We start from the raw sequence: 17254 nt of genomic DNA on the forward strand, positions 1-17254 counted from the left end.
ATATAATACAATATGTTGTAAGGCGGAGGAAAAAAATCTCCAAATTGTTTCAGCTATACTTTACGCGGCCACAAGAGGGAGGTAAACTCCCATCTAAAGTACTCAGCATCACGAATATTATCAAGCAGTACAAGACAAGATAATGCCAGGTTAATACCTAATTATTAATATTTAGAAAATGTATTATTATTATTATTATTATTATTAGCAGTTATAGTATTATTGTTATTGCTTTAAAAGGTGCATTGTTGTAAAGTGATAAAATATATTTACCGTCAGTATAATTTATTTATTTTTTAAATTAATGTAATTAGTTAGTTTAATCACTTGAAGAATGAAGTTATAGTCCCAGCTTCTTCAAACGTGCACGCGCAGTGCGATTCACTTCCTGTACAGCGGTGTTTTAGTTTGAAGACAAAGCGGAAGTTGCGGGTTGCTGTTCAGTTTAGAGAAAACGTAGCGGGCGAGTTTTTGACAAGTTCTGGTGGACTTGTGGAGGCGCAGCATTTCCCCCCCCCCCCAGCAGTTCCTGAGCACAAACTCCAGAAAACCCTGATTTTATTCACTGTTTCCGGAGCTCGTCATTTAGCATAAATGCCGAATTCTTCGTCGACAGCTCCGGGGTTGGTCGCCTTCTGCGTTCCTCGGTGAGTCCTTATTAAAAGCTTTATGTTTGTGTGCGTAAAGCCACACGCGCCTCTCTGCTTCCTGCTGTACCGTTACACCACAACCTGTTGCTGTATCTCACTCTTATGGTGGCTGCGTTTTTTCTCTCCCTCTCTTTGTTTTATCCCTTATTTTTTACCTCTCTGCGCTGTTACTCTTAGCTGCTGTCGTTCTCCAGTCCGCACTTAAAAGTGCGTCGGACCCAAAACAGCTGACAGAGAGCTGTTCTAGTCCATCCACGCTGTTTGACTTTTGCTTCCTGCTTTTCAAAGCTTCCTCTGCTGATGCAGAAAGAAGCAGAAGGGAAACTCCACCGACTTCTTCGCGTTTGTTGTAGCTTGAGCAGTTTTGGGACGAGTCATTCAGGGCTCCACTAAGCGAATTGATTATTTCTGTCAAAAATAAAGTCATTGGTAATGATTAACAGCGTGCGTTGTGTCCAAGCTAGGCAATGGACAGGCAGCAGATCCAGGTGAGCGACGAAGAGCGCGAAGTGGCACGGGAAGACAGCCGCAGGAGGAGGAGGAAGAAAGCCATCACCTCTGCCTCCTCCGCCTCCATGGATCAGATCAGCGTTGAGTTTGTGCTGCCCACAGCAGCGCGGGGCGGGAGCAGCCCCGACTCTCTGCTGCTGGAGGTGGCCGGGAACTGGACTGTGGAACAGGTTGGGGATGCTCAGGGATTTCTTTGTTTCTTTTTTTTCTTCCACTTTAACCCCAGCGAACGGATGAAACATGTTTTGCCCGTTTGTCGTTTTTCCAGGTGAAAGCCCAAGTTTGGATGAAGGCGGTGTCTTTGAACCTCTGTCCCGACTTCTACCAGCGCTTCTGTCCTGATCACTGCATCCTCCTCTATCAGAAGAAAGGCACTGTGTGCGAGATCTACGACAAGCACCAGGTCTTCCAAACGCTGGACTGCATTCGCTACTGGAGAGGTACTGGTTGCCTCTTGGAGCCAGAAGCTATTTCTATCATAACTGTTAGTGGGGGGAAAAAACGGGGATTTGTTCTTAACATGTATTCTTACTGTATGGAGTACAATATCCCACCTGCAGTAGCCAGCAGCCATGTTGGAGGACAATGGAAAGATTCTCCTGGGAAAAACAAACTAACTATTGTTTACTATTTTACTTATAAATTCTTTAAAGCAGCAATAGCTGCAATAAATTGCTGTACAGACAAAAGCAATAAACATTCAAGATATGCAAAGGACAAAAAAACCCCCAATAGAAACAATAAAACATTAGCAGAAATAAGAGCAAAACTTTCAACGTGTGTTAAAAGCCACAGAATAAAAACATGTTTTAAACATATTTTTTCCCCTTTCTTTGCACAATAAAGGGGCTCTTCTAAAATGGAACTGCATTTCGTTCCCAGAATAGGAACAAAAGAAGAGCTACATTCTGCCATATATTTTCAGTCAACACAAGGGCTCTCTCTCTTCGTTTTCTCCCTCTTTCATTTTTAACACAGCTTGTAGACATATCGGTACAACTCTGTAGAAATTGTGTGTCAGCAAAACTTAAAGACAAAAGTTGCATTATCATAAAAACTGAAGGACTGGTTTCTCTCCTCAAACATCCAAACATGAGTAACTGTCTATTTAAGACCACAAAGTCCAATAGAGGCCATCCTTGACTGTGTGAACATTTTTGTAGCAGGTAAAAAAAAAAAAAAAGATTTTGTAAGGGTTTTGATACCAATTGTGATCTGTTTGGGACATTGTTGGCTTTAGCTTAGCATATGTAGCTTCTTTGAACTACTACAAAAAATCCTACTGTATGACAGCCAAACTGTGCCGGCAGGAACTTCAGGTGTTTTGTTTTTTGCGTATCAATAGCTCTAAAGAGAGACGTGGGTCGAATCCAGCTGGCGCCGCGCCCGCAGCCCACAGACGAGTCCCAGCAGTACCAGCGCTACCTCAACTACCTGATTGGCTACGACGTGACTGACGTTAGCAACGTCCACGACGACGAGCTGGAGTTCACCCGCAGGAAGCTGCTGACGCCGCGACGCATCGAGCTGTCGGACCGGGACGCCAACCTTTACTCCATGGACCCCTGGGTCACCCGGAAGCCGCTGCCCGAACACCTCCTCTCCAAGGTGCGTTCTCTTCCAGAACCCCTTCTTCACCCGACTGACCACCTGTGATTATTGAGAGGAAAAAAAGAGTTTAGAACACTACAGATAAAATTTGTTTTGGATTCTTCAACTGCAAATGTAATAATATTTTCCAACCGACCAACCAACCACCTCCGTCAGCTAAGAAGTGCTCACTTCCCACTCCTTGCCCACTATGAAGGAGGAAGGCTCACTCATGACCTGCGCTGCGATTTGTGGTGACACCTTTAAAGCAGCGCTGCTGCAGCACGACTCGATCTCATTCTCCTGTTTCATGTGGGCAGCCTCCAGCTTCGAGTGGTGCTGCTGTGAACTAGTTTGTAATGTGCGTCGCTCGTTCTGCACCCTGCGTGAATGCTTTTCAGGCAGTCAGAATGCGTTTTCCTTCAGAATCAATGATTCTTGGTGATTTAGGAACAACATGTCATATCTAATATCAATGATTTTCTTCACATTTCCTCCTGAACTACTGACAAACAAAATGGTGCCTTAATCTCCAGGTTAATAATGGTTACATCCTGGTTGTGATCCATGTCAGCACCTCCAGCCAGACTATCAAAGTCTCCATTGATGATACGCCTTCACAGGTTGATAAATATAGCACATGAACCATGCACCTCTTCCTGTTTGGTAAAAATACCATTTCCTGTAGCGTTTCTATCTTTCCCCTGTGTTTTAGGTATTGGCGAGCTTCTTTGCAAAAACGGCCAATAAAAGGGTTTTGTTGGGAATCCCTGAACACTTGAGCGACGAGGACTTTGTGTTGCGTGTGTGTGGCAGGTATGCAGTGTGTGGAAACTCCCTGGGAAACTTCCCGTTGGGGTCGGTGTGGTCAGGCTGGAGTTGGTTATTGTTGTTTCTGCCTCACACTAAGAGAGGAGTATTTGTATGGAGAGAAAGCCCTGCAGAGCTTCAACTGGATCCGTCAGTCCCTCAAGAACGGCGAGGAGATCCACCTGGTTCTGGAGACTCCGCCTGATCCGGAGCTGGATCTGGTCCAGCGGGAGGACTGGGCCCAAGTGGATGACTGCACAGGAGTCGCAGGTTGCAATTTTTAAACGCCGCGGTTTGTTTATTTCTACTCAAATATGAGCCGAATTAAACTCTAGAGGTTTATCACAGGCACCCACGAACAGCTGACCATTGCTGAGAAAGACCATGAGCGAGTGTTCACCATCTCCATGTGGGACTGCAACAGGAAGTTCAGAGTCAAAGTGCTTGGAATCGACATCCCGACGCTCCCCAAAGTCCCAGAGCTTACGGTCTTCATTGAGGCCAGCATCTTCCATGGGCAGCAGCTTCTGGCTCAGGTTGGACACATTGAACGATGAGACTTCCATACACACTAGAGAGACGTTTTCACATTTTACCACATAACAACTCAAAGTATTTCACTAGGAATTCATGTGGCCAACACAAAGGTGGAAGGATGTTTTTACAAAGAAAATTACCTACTAGATTGTGTTTGTTCATCACTAGCCTGGTTTAAAAAAAAAATGTAAACAGCTTTTTGTTCTACACTTTGCTTCATCCAGAGGGTCTGGACCCTGTGTCGAAGTTTAAATTTTTACCCAATCGCTAACATTTGACTGTGATTTACGTTCAACGGTATAAATACGAGAAATTTTTATTCCAAAACAGAGCAGGAAATCAATGTCGTCATTCAGAACTTCTGATTTGCTGATTGGCCCGATTTAAATTCTATTGGAGGAATCCAGGTCAGTGGGAGAAATTCTAGACAGAGCACTGAAAGGAGATGAGAATCGAATGGCTAGTGTATGGCTAGTGACCAGAATCATCACACAAAATCACCACAAAATACATTGGCTATAATATGTTATGAATACACAGGCATTCTCCATATACCAACAACCTGCTGCTGTGACAAAAGTCAAGTACACACACAGTTTCCTGCTGCGTTTTCCCTGGAAACCATAAGCCACCAACAATCCTGTTAAACTATCCTGAATTTGCATGATCAGCTTATTCATTTCGGATGCGGTGTGAAGACAATAAACGCTACGGCTGACAGCATGAATACAGGCCAACATTGTCCTCCGATTCCTGTGAACGTCATTTGAATCCTGAATGTAAGGCGGCTGACTCTTAAAGGGACCATTCCGGGGGATTTTTTGAAGTTATGAGCAGTGACCGCGTTAAAACCCTAAATGACATCAATGAACTCTTTTAGGAAAGAACAACTTCCAAGACGTTTAATGAAGAAGTGCTGTGGAACTGCTGGCTGGAGTTTAACATAAAGATCAAGGACCTACCTAAAGGGGCACGCCTCAACCTGCAGGTACATCTGGTTACCTTCACTACTGTTTTGTAGATTTTGTCGTGTTTGGTGAAAATAGGGTCGCTTGGCTAGCTCTGAAACACTCTAACTAAATCCAGGTGATCTGCGGGAAGCAACCCCAAACCCCCAACTCCAAAAGCTCCTACCACGACAACACAGCAGGAACCTCCACCCTCGAAGGTAATATCCAGTTACAACAGCACTGATCGCAAATGAGTGAAGCTATTAAATTTAGAACAGCGCACTATGGCCATTTTAGTCTCGGACAAACAAGATGTGTTTTTGGGGAAACATCTATGTGTCTGAACAGCTGATTTTGTTTGTGATCAGCTGATTTATGTTATAAAGATGTACAATTTAATGCCTACCGATAGTTATTTGCCAACAGCAAATAAACTCAAGATGAAGAACTCTTTTAGATGACACAGAGCTGACTGTACGAGCTGCTCCTGGCAGTGTTTCTCACCATGGCTCAACAGGAGATTTAATCCATTCACAGACTTTTCCGAATTGGACAAAGAACTATCACGCATTGACAAATCAGTATTTTTTTTTTTTTTTTTACCCCTCCAGGGGGTCTTTTTGTGGGCTCTAGTGTCCCTTATATGACAGTAGGCTGACAGGAAACAGGGAAGGAGAGGGGGGAAGACATGCGGCAAATGTCGTCGGGTCCGGGAGTTGAACCCACGATGGCCGCGTCGAGGACTGAAGGACTCCAAATACGGGTTGCGCTAACCCCTACGCCACCACGGCACGCCCGACAAATCAGTATTTTTACCAAACTGATTGCCGAGCGGTTACTTGGCAAGGTAGGCCCAGATAGCTTGGTGCTAGCTTGTCCTAGCTACCACAGTCTGTAGCCAGAAAAAGCATCCTGTGTCTTTCTTCCTTTGCTTAAGTTGTTTCACACTGTACTTCATTAGCAAAGAATATTGAAACAAAAGTCCCAGGACGTCCTCATCTTCCAGCATTACACGCTCTTCAGGTGTCGCCATTTCATCATTTGCGATCAGTGCCATTTGCCGCCATCAACAAGAGAACCCTCTATCATCGTGCCTCTTTGTCTGTCTTTCAGGAAAGACCAAGAACCGCCTCCTGTACTACGTCAACCTGCTCCTGATCGACCACCGCTCCCTCCTCCGCCAAGGCGAGTTCACCCTCCACATGTGGAAGATGCCCGAAAAGAGCGAGGAGAGCAGCAGCAGCATCAACGCGGACAAGCTCACGTCAGCCACCAACCCGGACAAGGCCTCCTCCATGGCCATCGCCATCTTGTTGGACAAGTACTGCTACCCGGTGGTGCTGCCCAAGAGCAGGGAAGTGGGCAGGGACTGTGGGGCCGGCGGTGAGGAGGGCGACGGAGGAGAGAGAGGACAGAGAGAAATGCCCAACCACCTGAAGAAGCAGTTTGAGGCGATTGTGTCCACCGATCCCTTACATCCCCTGAGTCCAGAGGACAAAGAGCTGCTGTGGCACTTCAGGCATGAGTGCATGCGTGATCCGAGGTATTTGTTTTACTTCCCAATCACATTATACTATATATTACTTTTTTGCTTAATTTAATCATTAATCTTGCTTAGGGCTTACCCGAAGTTGCTGGGCTCAGTCAAATGGGGGAAACAGGAAGACGTCCTGGCTACTCACTGCCTGTTGGATCGCAGCAATGCCTGGGACACCAGGTAAAGCCGACGCCGCGGTACACATTTCTGTTTGTAGTGACGATGTTGTGTTGACCTGCTGGCACGTTGCTGCTCCTCAGTGGTCTGGATGTTGGTCTGGCGATGCAGTTGCTAGACTGCCACTACTCGGATGCCCAGGTCCGATCCATGGCAGTGCGGAAGCTGGAGACGCTGGAGGACGATGACGTCCTCCGGTATCTCCTCCAGCTCGTCCAGGTGGGTCATATCTCGTGTTTATCTGCTAACAGGCGTTACAGCTAACCTGAGGCTGCAGGTGGACAGTTTGAAATATGTGATGTTTGAAAACCCGTTAGTGTCTAAACTTTAGGAAATGAAGGAGCTTTGTGGTACTTTAGGTCCCGTCACTTTTTCAGAGGAAATTAGTTTCTGTTCATCTGTCAGTGTTCTACATAGAGCAAGTCTATTGGGATCAAAGGTGTGATCTTTGATGCCTTTTTCCTCCCTCCTTTCCTTTCTTTGATACATGTTTTCTTCCTCACTTCCTTCTTTCTTTTCTTCACTCCTTCCTTATTTTCTTCCTTACTTCTTTCCTTCCTTCCTTTCTTCCTTCCTTCCACCCTGGTTTCCTTCCTCGCTCTCCTCCTTCGTCTTTTATTTCCTTTCTTATTGTCCTTCTTCCCTTTCCGCCTCTTTTCTTTCTTATATTTATTCTTTCATTCTGTCTACCTTTTATTCCCTCATTCTCTCTTTTTGCCTCAGTTTTACATTTTACCTTTTAAAAGTTCTAGAGTTTCAACATGTTTGGGCCCTATTCTGGGTACAACACCACATAGGTAGCCATTTGCACTAATAATAATCAATCCATAATCATTAAACCAATTAGGTGAAAGCAGCAGCTACTGTTCATACCGGGTTACTGTTAGTGCTGGTGTTTCACAGACCGGTGTGTCTGAAATATGAATTCAGAATCCGGTTCTGGTCAGAGTTAATAATTGGACTAACTGAGCTGCTGCTCATTTCACTGAAGGCTCCTCATGTCTCGGTTCCAGCTCACCAGCCAATGGAAACAGCTGACTCACGCCTCACGCTTCTCCTTGGTGTGTTTCCATAGTTGACTCTGCGCTCAGCTTTGCATGAGCAACAAGCGTCAGCTGAGGCCAACAAAGGGCCCTTTGCTTGGATAGGAAAATGAGACTTCATCTCTGCATGCTGTGCATTTTAATCGCCGGTGGAGGATTAGTACTGAATGTTTATATAAATACTAATATTGAGGGATGAAGCGCTCTGTAAATGTGTGGGAGTGACTCAGCAGGCAGCGTTCGCGTCATTCCGTCTGATCTGTTTTCGAATGCCGCAAAGTCTAATCTTAGATTAACCGCTGAATAACAGAACGGGAGTGAAAACACAGACGTTGGAATGTGAAAATACAGTAAGTATGTTTTACAGTGAAGGAAAGCATTTATCTTCCCCATTACTACAAGTTTCGTAAGGAAGCCGTTCAAGAGGTGGAATTTCAGCTCAAACTGCTCCTTATATTTGACCTTGCATCCATAGCTCACCCTACAGATTCCCCCAGGTGAGCACAATAGGCTCTGTGTTTTCACTTCCTTCATTGCTTCAGTCAAATTTGTTTCAGTTCAGAAATACTTTATTTGTCCTGAATAAAGTAGTAGCAGTCAGTCTCGCAAAAAAAACAAAAAAAAAACAAAAGAATCTTCTGACTAAAAGCTATCATGACTTGCTAACAGCTCAACAAAGACGATACTTAACACTGACTGGGTGCAGGTTGTGGACCTGTGTGGAAATGATGCCACTTCCTGGTTGAAAGTCAACAGGATGACTTTTATGACATAATAATCCAGCCTCTTTATGAGCTGCGGTTGTTTATCACTGATAAGAACACTTTTATGTTTGCTCTATATGTCAGAGCACAGGAGGGTTAGATGGATATGAACTTTGTTTCACTTGTTTTGCTCTTACTAATGTGGAAAGTTATAGAAATGCTAGGAAATATTCATTTTGTTCAAGAGCAATGTTTACATATTCAGCTCTCGTCATCTTTTTTTAAAATTTATTTTTAGACAACAGAAAGTGGCTTTATTACAGCTGAACGCCAAAACAGGAAAAAAACCCAGAACACAACAGCAGCTTGTGTTTCATCAAGCGTCCCCAAACCATGATACTTCCACTTCTGTGCTTCACAGCAGGTATAAGGTTATTTTCCCGGACTGCCAAGCACATCCTCTGCTCTGGTGTCCAAATAATGCAGAAATGCATTTCTGTATCCGTTCCTTCTGACAAGCTAAAAGCTTGTTTATGCTTTTCTTGGAGAGATTTGTTTTCAGGATATACTGGTTAAGTCTCTTGATTTAACTTTCCTCTGCTGAAGGCTGTTATTGACGGATGATTTCAATTGTTTTTAAAGCCTTGTTAATTTTCTAACAAAAACCATAATCTGTTACAACCTTTGAGGGCCTAAAACAGCTCTTTAGGTTTTCAGGCCTATTAATTATGTCAAACTAGTTCTTTAACTTTCATCAGTCTCTTCTTCCGTTGTTGTGTAGTTGTTGATTTAAATTCTTTTTACCACAAAATACATGTGTGTCATCTGCAAACAGTATAACTCTTGGCAGTTTAGAAACCTTTTTACCGATATAATCAACTTTTTTTTTCCAACTGTGAATTAAGTTTCTGGTTTCTGTCGTCTGCCTTTAAAGGGAACAGCAGTTTATTTGGATGATCAAAACCTAAAAATAATCTGTCTCAATTTAGTCTTAGCTGGTTTAAAGCTTTCTATGTTGGGTGTTTTGGCATAGTTTCTATGGTTACAGTTGCCCATAATATGGTAATTACTGAGCATATATATGTGAATAAAAGAAAACCAGTGCATTGTGACAGGCAGACATGTTTGTGTGTCTGTCTTCTCCTGCAGGCGGTGAAGTTTGAGCCGTACCATGACAGCGCCCTGGTCAGGTTCCTGCTGAAGAGAGCATTGAGGGTAAGTTCAACAACAAGAGTGCTCCTGTGTTTACATTTCTATAGCTGGATAGTATTAGAACTGGATAAATCGGCCACAATCTCCTTCATTTTGGGAGACGTAAATCGGCCGACACATGTGAGACTGATCTTCTTCTCTGATCTTATCTTCCTCTGCAAAGGTCTGAAAATCAGCCACTGTCTCGTTTTTCCAGACAAAAAAATAAATAAAAATCAGAATCAGCAAGTCAGACTTTTTAAAGATTGATGATTGGCTAGAAAACTGCAATTAGTGCATCCCTGTTATAACATATTAAGGAGAAAAAGAAAAAAAGTATGTTATCAAAGCTGCATCTAAGTGAACCACCGGACTTTAGGACCCATGTACTTTGGTTGTAGAGAGTTACAAGGAAGTGAAAATGTACATGGGATATAAAAAACCCCTATGATATTTCCAGTGTAAAATCAACACCTAGCCTTGAATAAACTTGTATTTCCTCTGTTTTGTTTTTTTTCAGACATTTCTAATCATTTCTTCCTCTCCACAGAGTAAGCGCATCGGCCATTTTCTGTTCTGGTTCCTGCGGAGTGAGATTGCCCAGTCCATGCACTACCAGCAGAGGTACGCCGTGCTGCTGGAGGCCTACCTCAGAGGCTGCGGGGAGAACATGCTGCAGGACTTCAGGAAGCAGGTGAAGAGTCTCCCCCTCTACAGAAAATAATCACAATCGATCCTCAGTCAGCAGAGTGTTATGATTTTTTTAAAAAAAAGTCATTTGGAGTATTTGTTCCGTTTCTGAAAGCTTCTTGTTTCTCATCCTTTTCTGGTAGAGCCACCTGTTGCAGTTTTTAGTTGTTTTTTTTTTAACCCTTTGGATACAGAGTATAGTTTTTAACAAACTTGACTCTCTCCAGGTGGAGATGACAGAGGCCCTTCAGAAAGTCACGCGTGAGATGAAAGCCATGTCTGCCGACAAATATGACATCACACAGCAAGGTGAGGAGGAGACTGGCTTCAGTCATGTGGCTCTGAAATCACTTCTCACAAATTTAGAAGCGAGATTTTTTTACTAAATCTTCCTTAAAGTTCCAGTAAAGTTTTGCCAGCAACACAATAAACTTTAATGTATTTTGCTGAATCTTTAATTGATAAAACAACAACACAAAAATCTGTTAAAATTCCGTTAAATTTGGGAGATTGGCGATTGGCCGATACTTGCATGAGAAATCAATCTTATCCACCGTTCTAATCTACCTTTTTTCTTGCTCTCTGTGTCGGCTACGCTACACACAGACCTGTTTCCATAGCAACTAACTGACAACAGCTCCACTTGTGTATCAGGATTCAACAGCAATAGGCAAACATTTCTCACACATTGAACAGAACATTAAGTCTGTTACAGGTTTGTTTTCAGTCTTGATGTTTATTTTGTGATTATTAATAAGTGATCGCTGTGTTGATGAGCAAATTTAAACCTCTGATGATCTGTGAGAGAGTTGGTGTGTGGGCTGCCTTTTTAATTTTTTTATTTGTTTTAACTGAATTCTAAACACACTGAATTCTGCAGCTCATCTACATGTTAAGATTGTCAAAGTCAAGCTAGCATGACCTTCTTCCTTTTCCTTTGCTACTTTTGTTTCAAATTAAAACTTTTTCCTGACCTTTTTACCTAGTTCTCGGAGTGTTGACAATTAGTACCAAATATTATTTTATATATCAAGTTTACATTTAAGATTTTGCGCATTACATTGATAACAGCTAAAACCAAAGCTAGCCATTGTCAGCGAACAGTTTTTTTGCCCCAGTAGGGAGCTGGGGGTGGGATCTTGCACATGTGACGTCATGTTGAAACGTCTCTATACGCTCTATGTTGTGTTGCTCTGTCACATAAAATGTCACTTCAAGTGTGAGACTTCCTGTGAAGCTAAGCGTGTGTGTGCTGTGTGATTGTCAGTTGTGATCCAGCTGCGTCAGAAACTGGAGACCTTGCAGTTGTCGGGCCTTCCGGAGAGTTTCCGAGTCCCTTACGATCCCGGACTGAGAGCTGGGACTCTGCTGGTGAGACACACACACACACACGCGCACACACATCTGCACCCATAAGGACCAATGTCGAATCAGCTGCGTTTTGGTGTGCACGCACAGATTGAGCAGTGCAAGGTGATGGCGTCCAAGAAGAAGCCGCTGTGGCTGCAGTTCAAACGCGCCGACCCCACCACGCTGTCCAAAGACCCCGTGGGCATCATCTTCAAGGACGGGGATGACCTGCGACAGGACATGCTCATCCTGCAGGTGGGTAGGCAGCCAGACGTACAAGTTCACACAACCAGAGGTTCCAGGAAGTCCGCTCACGTCTCTGCTCCTCCTGTCAGATTCTGCTCATCATGGAGTCCATCTGGGAGACGGAGTCTCTGGATCTGTGCCTCCTGCCGTACGGCTGCATCTCCACTGGCAACAAGATCGGTCCGCTACACTCTTATATGCTTTATCTACGCTACAAAACACCCCCTCGCCTTTTTTTTCAAACTTTATTGCCACACAACAATAAACTGGATAAATCTATCTAATGTCTGCTATCAGATGAGGAATGTTGTCCCTCTCCTCTTTGCAGAATCCCTTTAATCCAGACACATTGGAGAGTTTTTTAACCTTCTGCTTCATCTCAGTCGGATTTAAGTCTTGACTTTGACTAGACCAGGGGTTTGCAGCCTTTACAGCGTCTCAAGACAGCCAATTGAAACTCGTTTAGAACCGCAAATGTCACATGAGCGTTTGAAAACAAAAAACATTTTAGATAAATATCTACTTTAGACATTTTATCTCTATATGTAGTACTTAAAATAAAGGTAAACAAAAAAGAAGACAGATTTTTTTCTTTTTAATCACTTAGATTCCAGGTAAACAGATCTAAACACATATTGCTGCTACTTTAGTGTCATTCCTTGTGGGAATTTAGTGCAAATGTTGCAGGAAGAAAACTGAAAAACATTTAAAAACTTGTAAATTGTAGTCAAAGTCATGTTGAGCCATTATGGAATGTCCACAGAGCCACTTGTAGTTTCAGAGACTTTTTTAGATTTTCCTTTTTCAGATCATTTTCATATTGCAGAACACAAGCGAATTTGAACTGATGGCCACAAAGTGACGTCCAGATTCCCTCCAATAGAGCAGAATCCTCTGTGTAGGGTTAGCCTGCAGCTGGTCGTCTGTTGCCATGACTGTCCGTTCTGCCTCTATCGTCCCTGTAGGAATGATTGAGATCGTTAAAGACGCCACCACGATCGCTACCATCCAGCAGAGCGTCGTCGGAAGCACCGGTGCCTTCAAGGATGAAATCCTCTACCAGTGGCTGCGGGAGAAGTGTGTCAGCGAGGAAAAGGTGCCCTTCACAAACACAGACTGGACGTTTCTGCACAACACAAAACCACCAGCAGGGACACTACTGAGCAAATATAAGTAAATGAATACCTTCCATCATAGAAGTAAACAAGAGTCAAATACTAAACTGTTCTAGTTCTCCAACTGCTGAAAATGTGCTTTGAAATAAAAATCAAAAAGTAAATTATTATTTTAAAGAGAGTATAAATTTTTTCTTGCATTTACTATTTATGCAGTATGCTGTTTTGCCCCCAAGAATCAGTTTTGTGTTTGCAATCCAACAAAAAGCTTAAAAATTACTGTGACTTTAACACAACATTTTGAAAAAAATGGCGCAAAATCAGTCATTTCAGGGAACAACGATCACAAAAAAACATGGCAACATCCTGGAGGGACTGACCAGTAGCGTTATGTAATCAGAACGTTGCTTTGTTTGCTGCTGCAAGTTTGTTTACCAAATAGCAGGAAGTAGGAAGTACCTTTAGTTCCTGACAGGAAGGAAGTAAGGACACGACACACACAGCTGGCATAACATGCAACATCAGCATGTGACTGCATGTTTTCAAGCTTTGTGTGTGTGTGTGTGTGTGTGTGTGTGTGTGTGTGTGTGTGTGTGTGTGTGTGTGTGTGTGTGTGTGTGTGTGTGTGTGTGTGTGTGTGTAGTTCCAGCAGGCTGTGGAGAGGTTCCTGTATTCCTGTGGCGGGTACTGCGTGGCCACCTACGTCCTTGGAATTGGAGATCGCCACAATGACAACATCATGATCACAGAGTCGGGTAGTCTGTCTGTTTAAACATAACAATACATTTACAAAAATGGTCAAAATGCGGGCAGCTGAAAGGACGCGCCGACGGTTGCAGGGAACCTGTTCCACATCGACTTCGGTCACATCCTGGGGAACTACAAGAGCTTCATGGGAATCAGCAAGGAGTGGGTTCCCTTCGTGCTCACGCCGGACTTCCTGTACGTCATGGGAACGTCGGGGAAGAAGAGCAGCCCCCACTTCCAGAAGTTCCAGGTGCGAGACATTTTTTGTTATTGTTTGTTTTTGTTGTTTTTTTATTGCGGATCCAGTCAGAAACAAAATGACCGCTCTTCATTTTCCCACGCCGTTGCAGGATGTGTGTGTGAAGGCTTACCTCGCTCTCCGCCATCACACCAACCTGCTCATCATCCTGTTCTCCATGATGCTGATGACCGGTAAGCAGCAAACCTTTTCACGCCACAGGTTTGTCACAAAGTGCAAGCTAACGCTTCATTAAAGGCCTAAATTTAGAAAACCTTACCTACAATTGAAACCAGATATTTTCATACACCTAATAAAATTCATATGTTTTTCTCACTGTCTGAACTTAAATCAGACTAAAGTTAGCTTGTTTTTGGTTGATTAGAATGACCCAAATTATTTCTATTCGCTAAGTGCCAGAAAACTCAGCAAGGACAATTTTATTTTATATATATATTTTTTTACTTTCTTTGTGTATTGTGTGTTAGCATTTAATTTGAGCAGGAGGGTCATTTACCTTTACAGGATTTATTATATTTAATATTTATTAATGCTCATTGCTCAATGACTTATTGATTGTCTTACATTTTACACATTGAAGTTATTGGAATTTTTGTTGTTTTTTTGTTCTTGTTAATTTTGACATTTAAAAATATAAAATTTTGCTATTTTCTTTTTAGGTTACCTCATCGCAGCATGTGAAATACTACCACAACAAAAATCATTATTAGCAATAATAAATTATATAATGCAGGGAATTAAAAAAAATATTTATATTGTTTTTATCTCCATAGTGGTGCCGGAAAGGTTGGAAAACGTTTTGAAAATGCATGAAAAATGATTGAGTTTTACAGTACAGGAGCTTTAAGTGACAAATCCAAACACAGACTTCTACACTTTAAATGAAAATCTGAAAAGTGTGGCAAGGTCTGTGATTTATTTGTCGAATCAGAATAAAAGTGTCTACAGTTATGCAGTACCTGTCATATAGAGTTCCAAAAAGAAACACATTGAAATTTGTGACTGGAACAAAAAAGCGAAAAAGTTGAAAATGCGTGAATACTTTTGAACATCCAAACAACAAATGCGCCATCGTTTTCTTTTTTTCCAAACGTTTTTCAAGACTCAAATCGAAGTCGTTTCTTTGACATTCAGGGATGCCGCAGCTGACCAGCAAGGAGGACATAGAGTACATCCGTGAGGCGCTGACGGTCGGCCGCAGCGAGGACGAGGCGCAGCGCCACCTGCTGGACCAGATCGAGATCTGCCGGGAGAAAGGCTGGATGGTTCAGATCAACTGGTTCGTCCACCTGGTGCTGGGAATCAAGCAGGGCGTGGAGAAACGCTCCACGTAGACGGCACTTTCTCCTCAGACGGCTACAGCTACCCTTCCTTATTGTTTCAGAGCTTTTCCCTTTTTTATATACATATATATATATTTTTCGTTGAATTAACAAGGTAGATACTATTTTTGATCGATATTAAAGCAAAAAGCCAAAGAGAGACCGCTTATATCGCACTTTAAAGACCAAGTCGAGACCACATACGCATAAACAAACTTTCCTAGAGCTTTTTTTAAACCAGTTTCCACATGAGATCAATAATCGGTGCAGCTTTCAAATGAGTAAAATTGTACATTTTATTGTATTGTATTTTTTTTTGTTCTTATGAGAAACATTCCCCGTCTCTCCAAAATGCATAAACTTTTTGGCTCTCAACTCTCAGAAGCATGAGCTTCTTTAAGATCTGAGATGCAGAGTAAATATCTGTCTTAAAGGGGCGGTGTTATGTATTTTACAAGGCACATAGTGCCATTTTATAGCACAATCAAGTAACTGTAGCCGCGTTTCCATTGCAGAAGTGCTCAAAACTTTGTCAAAATAACACAATTTCGCAATTGCAGTTCTACCATTAAATAAGAAACGCAATCAAAATCCCAAGTGAATAAATTTGTTCAAGTCATTAAAGAAACACAACCGAGCTATCCTCCAGCTACTTCCTGTCGTGTTCTTCTTCTTTGTTTGCACCAGATTCAACATCCAGTTGTTGATCATGTGACTCCTGTGATGGGGAAAAAGTGTTTTCGTTGCAGTTTTCTAAAACCAAAAAACTGCAACGCATCCTAGCGCCAAAACTTGATCAAGTGATATGATATATGATGAATGAAAATGCAGTTTATCTTGCCTTCATTTGTATACATCAAACAAAACTTAAAATAAATTTGACTTTGGAATTTTAACGCCTTGAAATCGGACCTCTGTCTCTTTAAGAAGCTCCTGCTCTTTCCTAAACTCCGCCTTCCGGAAGTCATCACAACGTTTCTCCATTAAGTCGTTTACAGCCATTCTGAATGTTTCACTGAGAAGTAGTTTGTACAATGAGCTCAACAGATGCACAGTTCTACCAGATGTTTGCTAATTGTTGCTGGCTAGTCTGAGGAGCTGAAAGGGGCTTAGTGGAAAAGGCAGCACTTGGTGAGACCAAGCGTTTACCCCAAATCATTGCCACCGGAGACAAAAGGGTTTCTCAAACATGCATGAAAGAATCAAAGCAATACTCCCTGTATGTTTTGATTATGACATAATGTAAATCTTAAAAGTTGATTTTACATAACACTGCCTCTTTAAAACCAGTATTTGTGTTGTGAGTTTTCTTTAAAACACAATGGAAAAAGTCGGGTTGCTTCTTGGAAAAAGCTTGAACATGTTTAGCAAATAAAGATGAAAAATCAAGAGTGCATCTCAGAGTGTCATTATGAGCTTTATCCACCAGATGGAGCCCTGCAACCAGCTCACCTCGACTCACCAAAAGCCCGACTCCATGTAGTCACTTTTTTTCTTTCTTACTTTTCTTTGCGTTTCTCCAGATTTTGCTGCTTGTGTTTTCTTCCTCTGAGTTCTCAACAGAGAGTGGGTGTGTGTGAGGGCCCCGCGCTGAGAACAATAGATGTTTTCTATCAATCCGGCAGCATGCAGCGAGGGTGTAAGTGGATTAGACAGCTTTAAGTGCCTTTTCACCAAATGACCTGATGGCTCGCTCAGAATCTGTGGCGTTTTCACCTTAGACGCTTTGAAAAACAAACAAAAAAAAACGCATCTATAATATGGCCTTAACGTGACGTCCAGTAGATTTTCAGGAATCCTCTTGTATTTTCTCTTCTCCCCCAGCA

General features: G+C 42.5%; 1 protein-coding gene across 2 annotated transcripts; it reads left to right on the forward strand.

Moving 5' to 3' along the window:
* The first annotated feature begins 426 nt into the window (after window positions 1-426).
* On the forward strand, window positions 427-16819 carry pik3cg (phosphatidylinositol-4,5-bisphosphate 3-kinase, catalytic subunit gamma). Of its 2 annotated transcripts, none has more exons than XM_028044046.1 (24): window positions 427-647; window positions 1111-1330; window positions 1429-1600; window positions 2506-2768; window positions 3287-3373; window positions 3466-3566; window positions 3661-3830; window positions 3909-4096; window positions 4978-5085; window positions 5184-5265; window positions 6161-6590; window positions 6666-6764; window positions 6845-6980; window positions 9658-9723; window positions 10250-10393; window positions 10617-10698; window positions 11657-11760; window positions 11848-11994; window positions 12075-12165; window positions 12951-13081; window positions 13744-13855; window positions 13940-14097; window positions 14198-14279; window positions 15241-16819. In XM_028044046.1, the coding sequence occupies exons 2-24, from the start codon at window positions 1118-1120 to the stop codon at window positions 15438-15440; spliced, it is 3366 nt and encodes a 1121-aa protein (XP_027899847.1). In that variant the 5' UTR covers window positions 427-647; window positions 1111-1117; the 3' UTR covers window positions 15441-16819. The 2 variants fall into 2 exon arrangements, with proteins under 2 accessions (XP_027899847.1, XP_027899846.1); XM_028044045.1 differs by having other exon boundaries at window positions 1115-1330.
* Window positions 16820-17254: the final 435 nt, after the last annotated feature.

The sequence above is a fragment of the Xiphophorus couchianus genome, chromosome 17 (genome assembly GCF_001444195.1).
Source record: "Xiphophorus couchianus chromosome 17, X_couchianus-1.0, whole genome shotgun sequence".
Taxonomy (NCBI): domain Eukaryota; kingdom Metazoa; phylum Chordata; class Actinopteri; order Cyprinodontiformes; family Poeciliidae; genus Xiphophorus; species Xiphophorus couchianus.

What these genes read in the sequence shown, in the direction of transcription:
- pik3cg (XM_028044046.1), top strand. Translation starts at nt 1,118, where the DNA reads ATGGACAGGCAGCAGATCCAGGTGAGCGACGAAGAGCGCGAAGTGGCA. An exon ending in GGAACTGGACTGTGGAACAG is followed by an intron (nt 1,331 to 1,428) that starts GTTGGGGATGCT and finishes TCGTTTTTCCAG; the next exon opens with GTGAAAGCCCAAGTTTGGAT. An exon ending in AGGACATGCTCATCCTGCAG is followed by an intron (nt 11,995 to 12,074) that starts GTGGGTAGGCAG and finishes TCCTCCTGTCAG; the next exon opens with ATTCTGCTCATCATGGAGTC.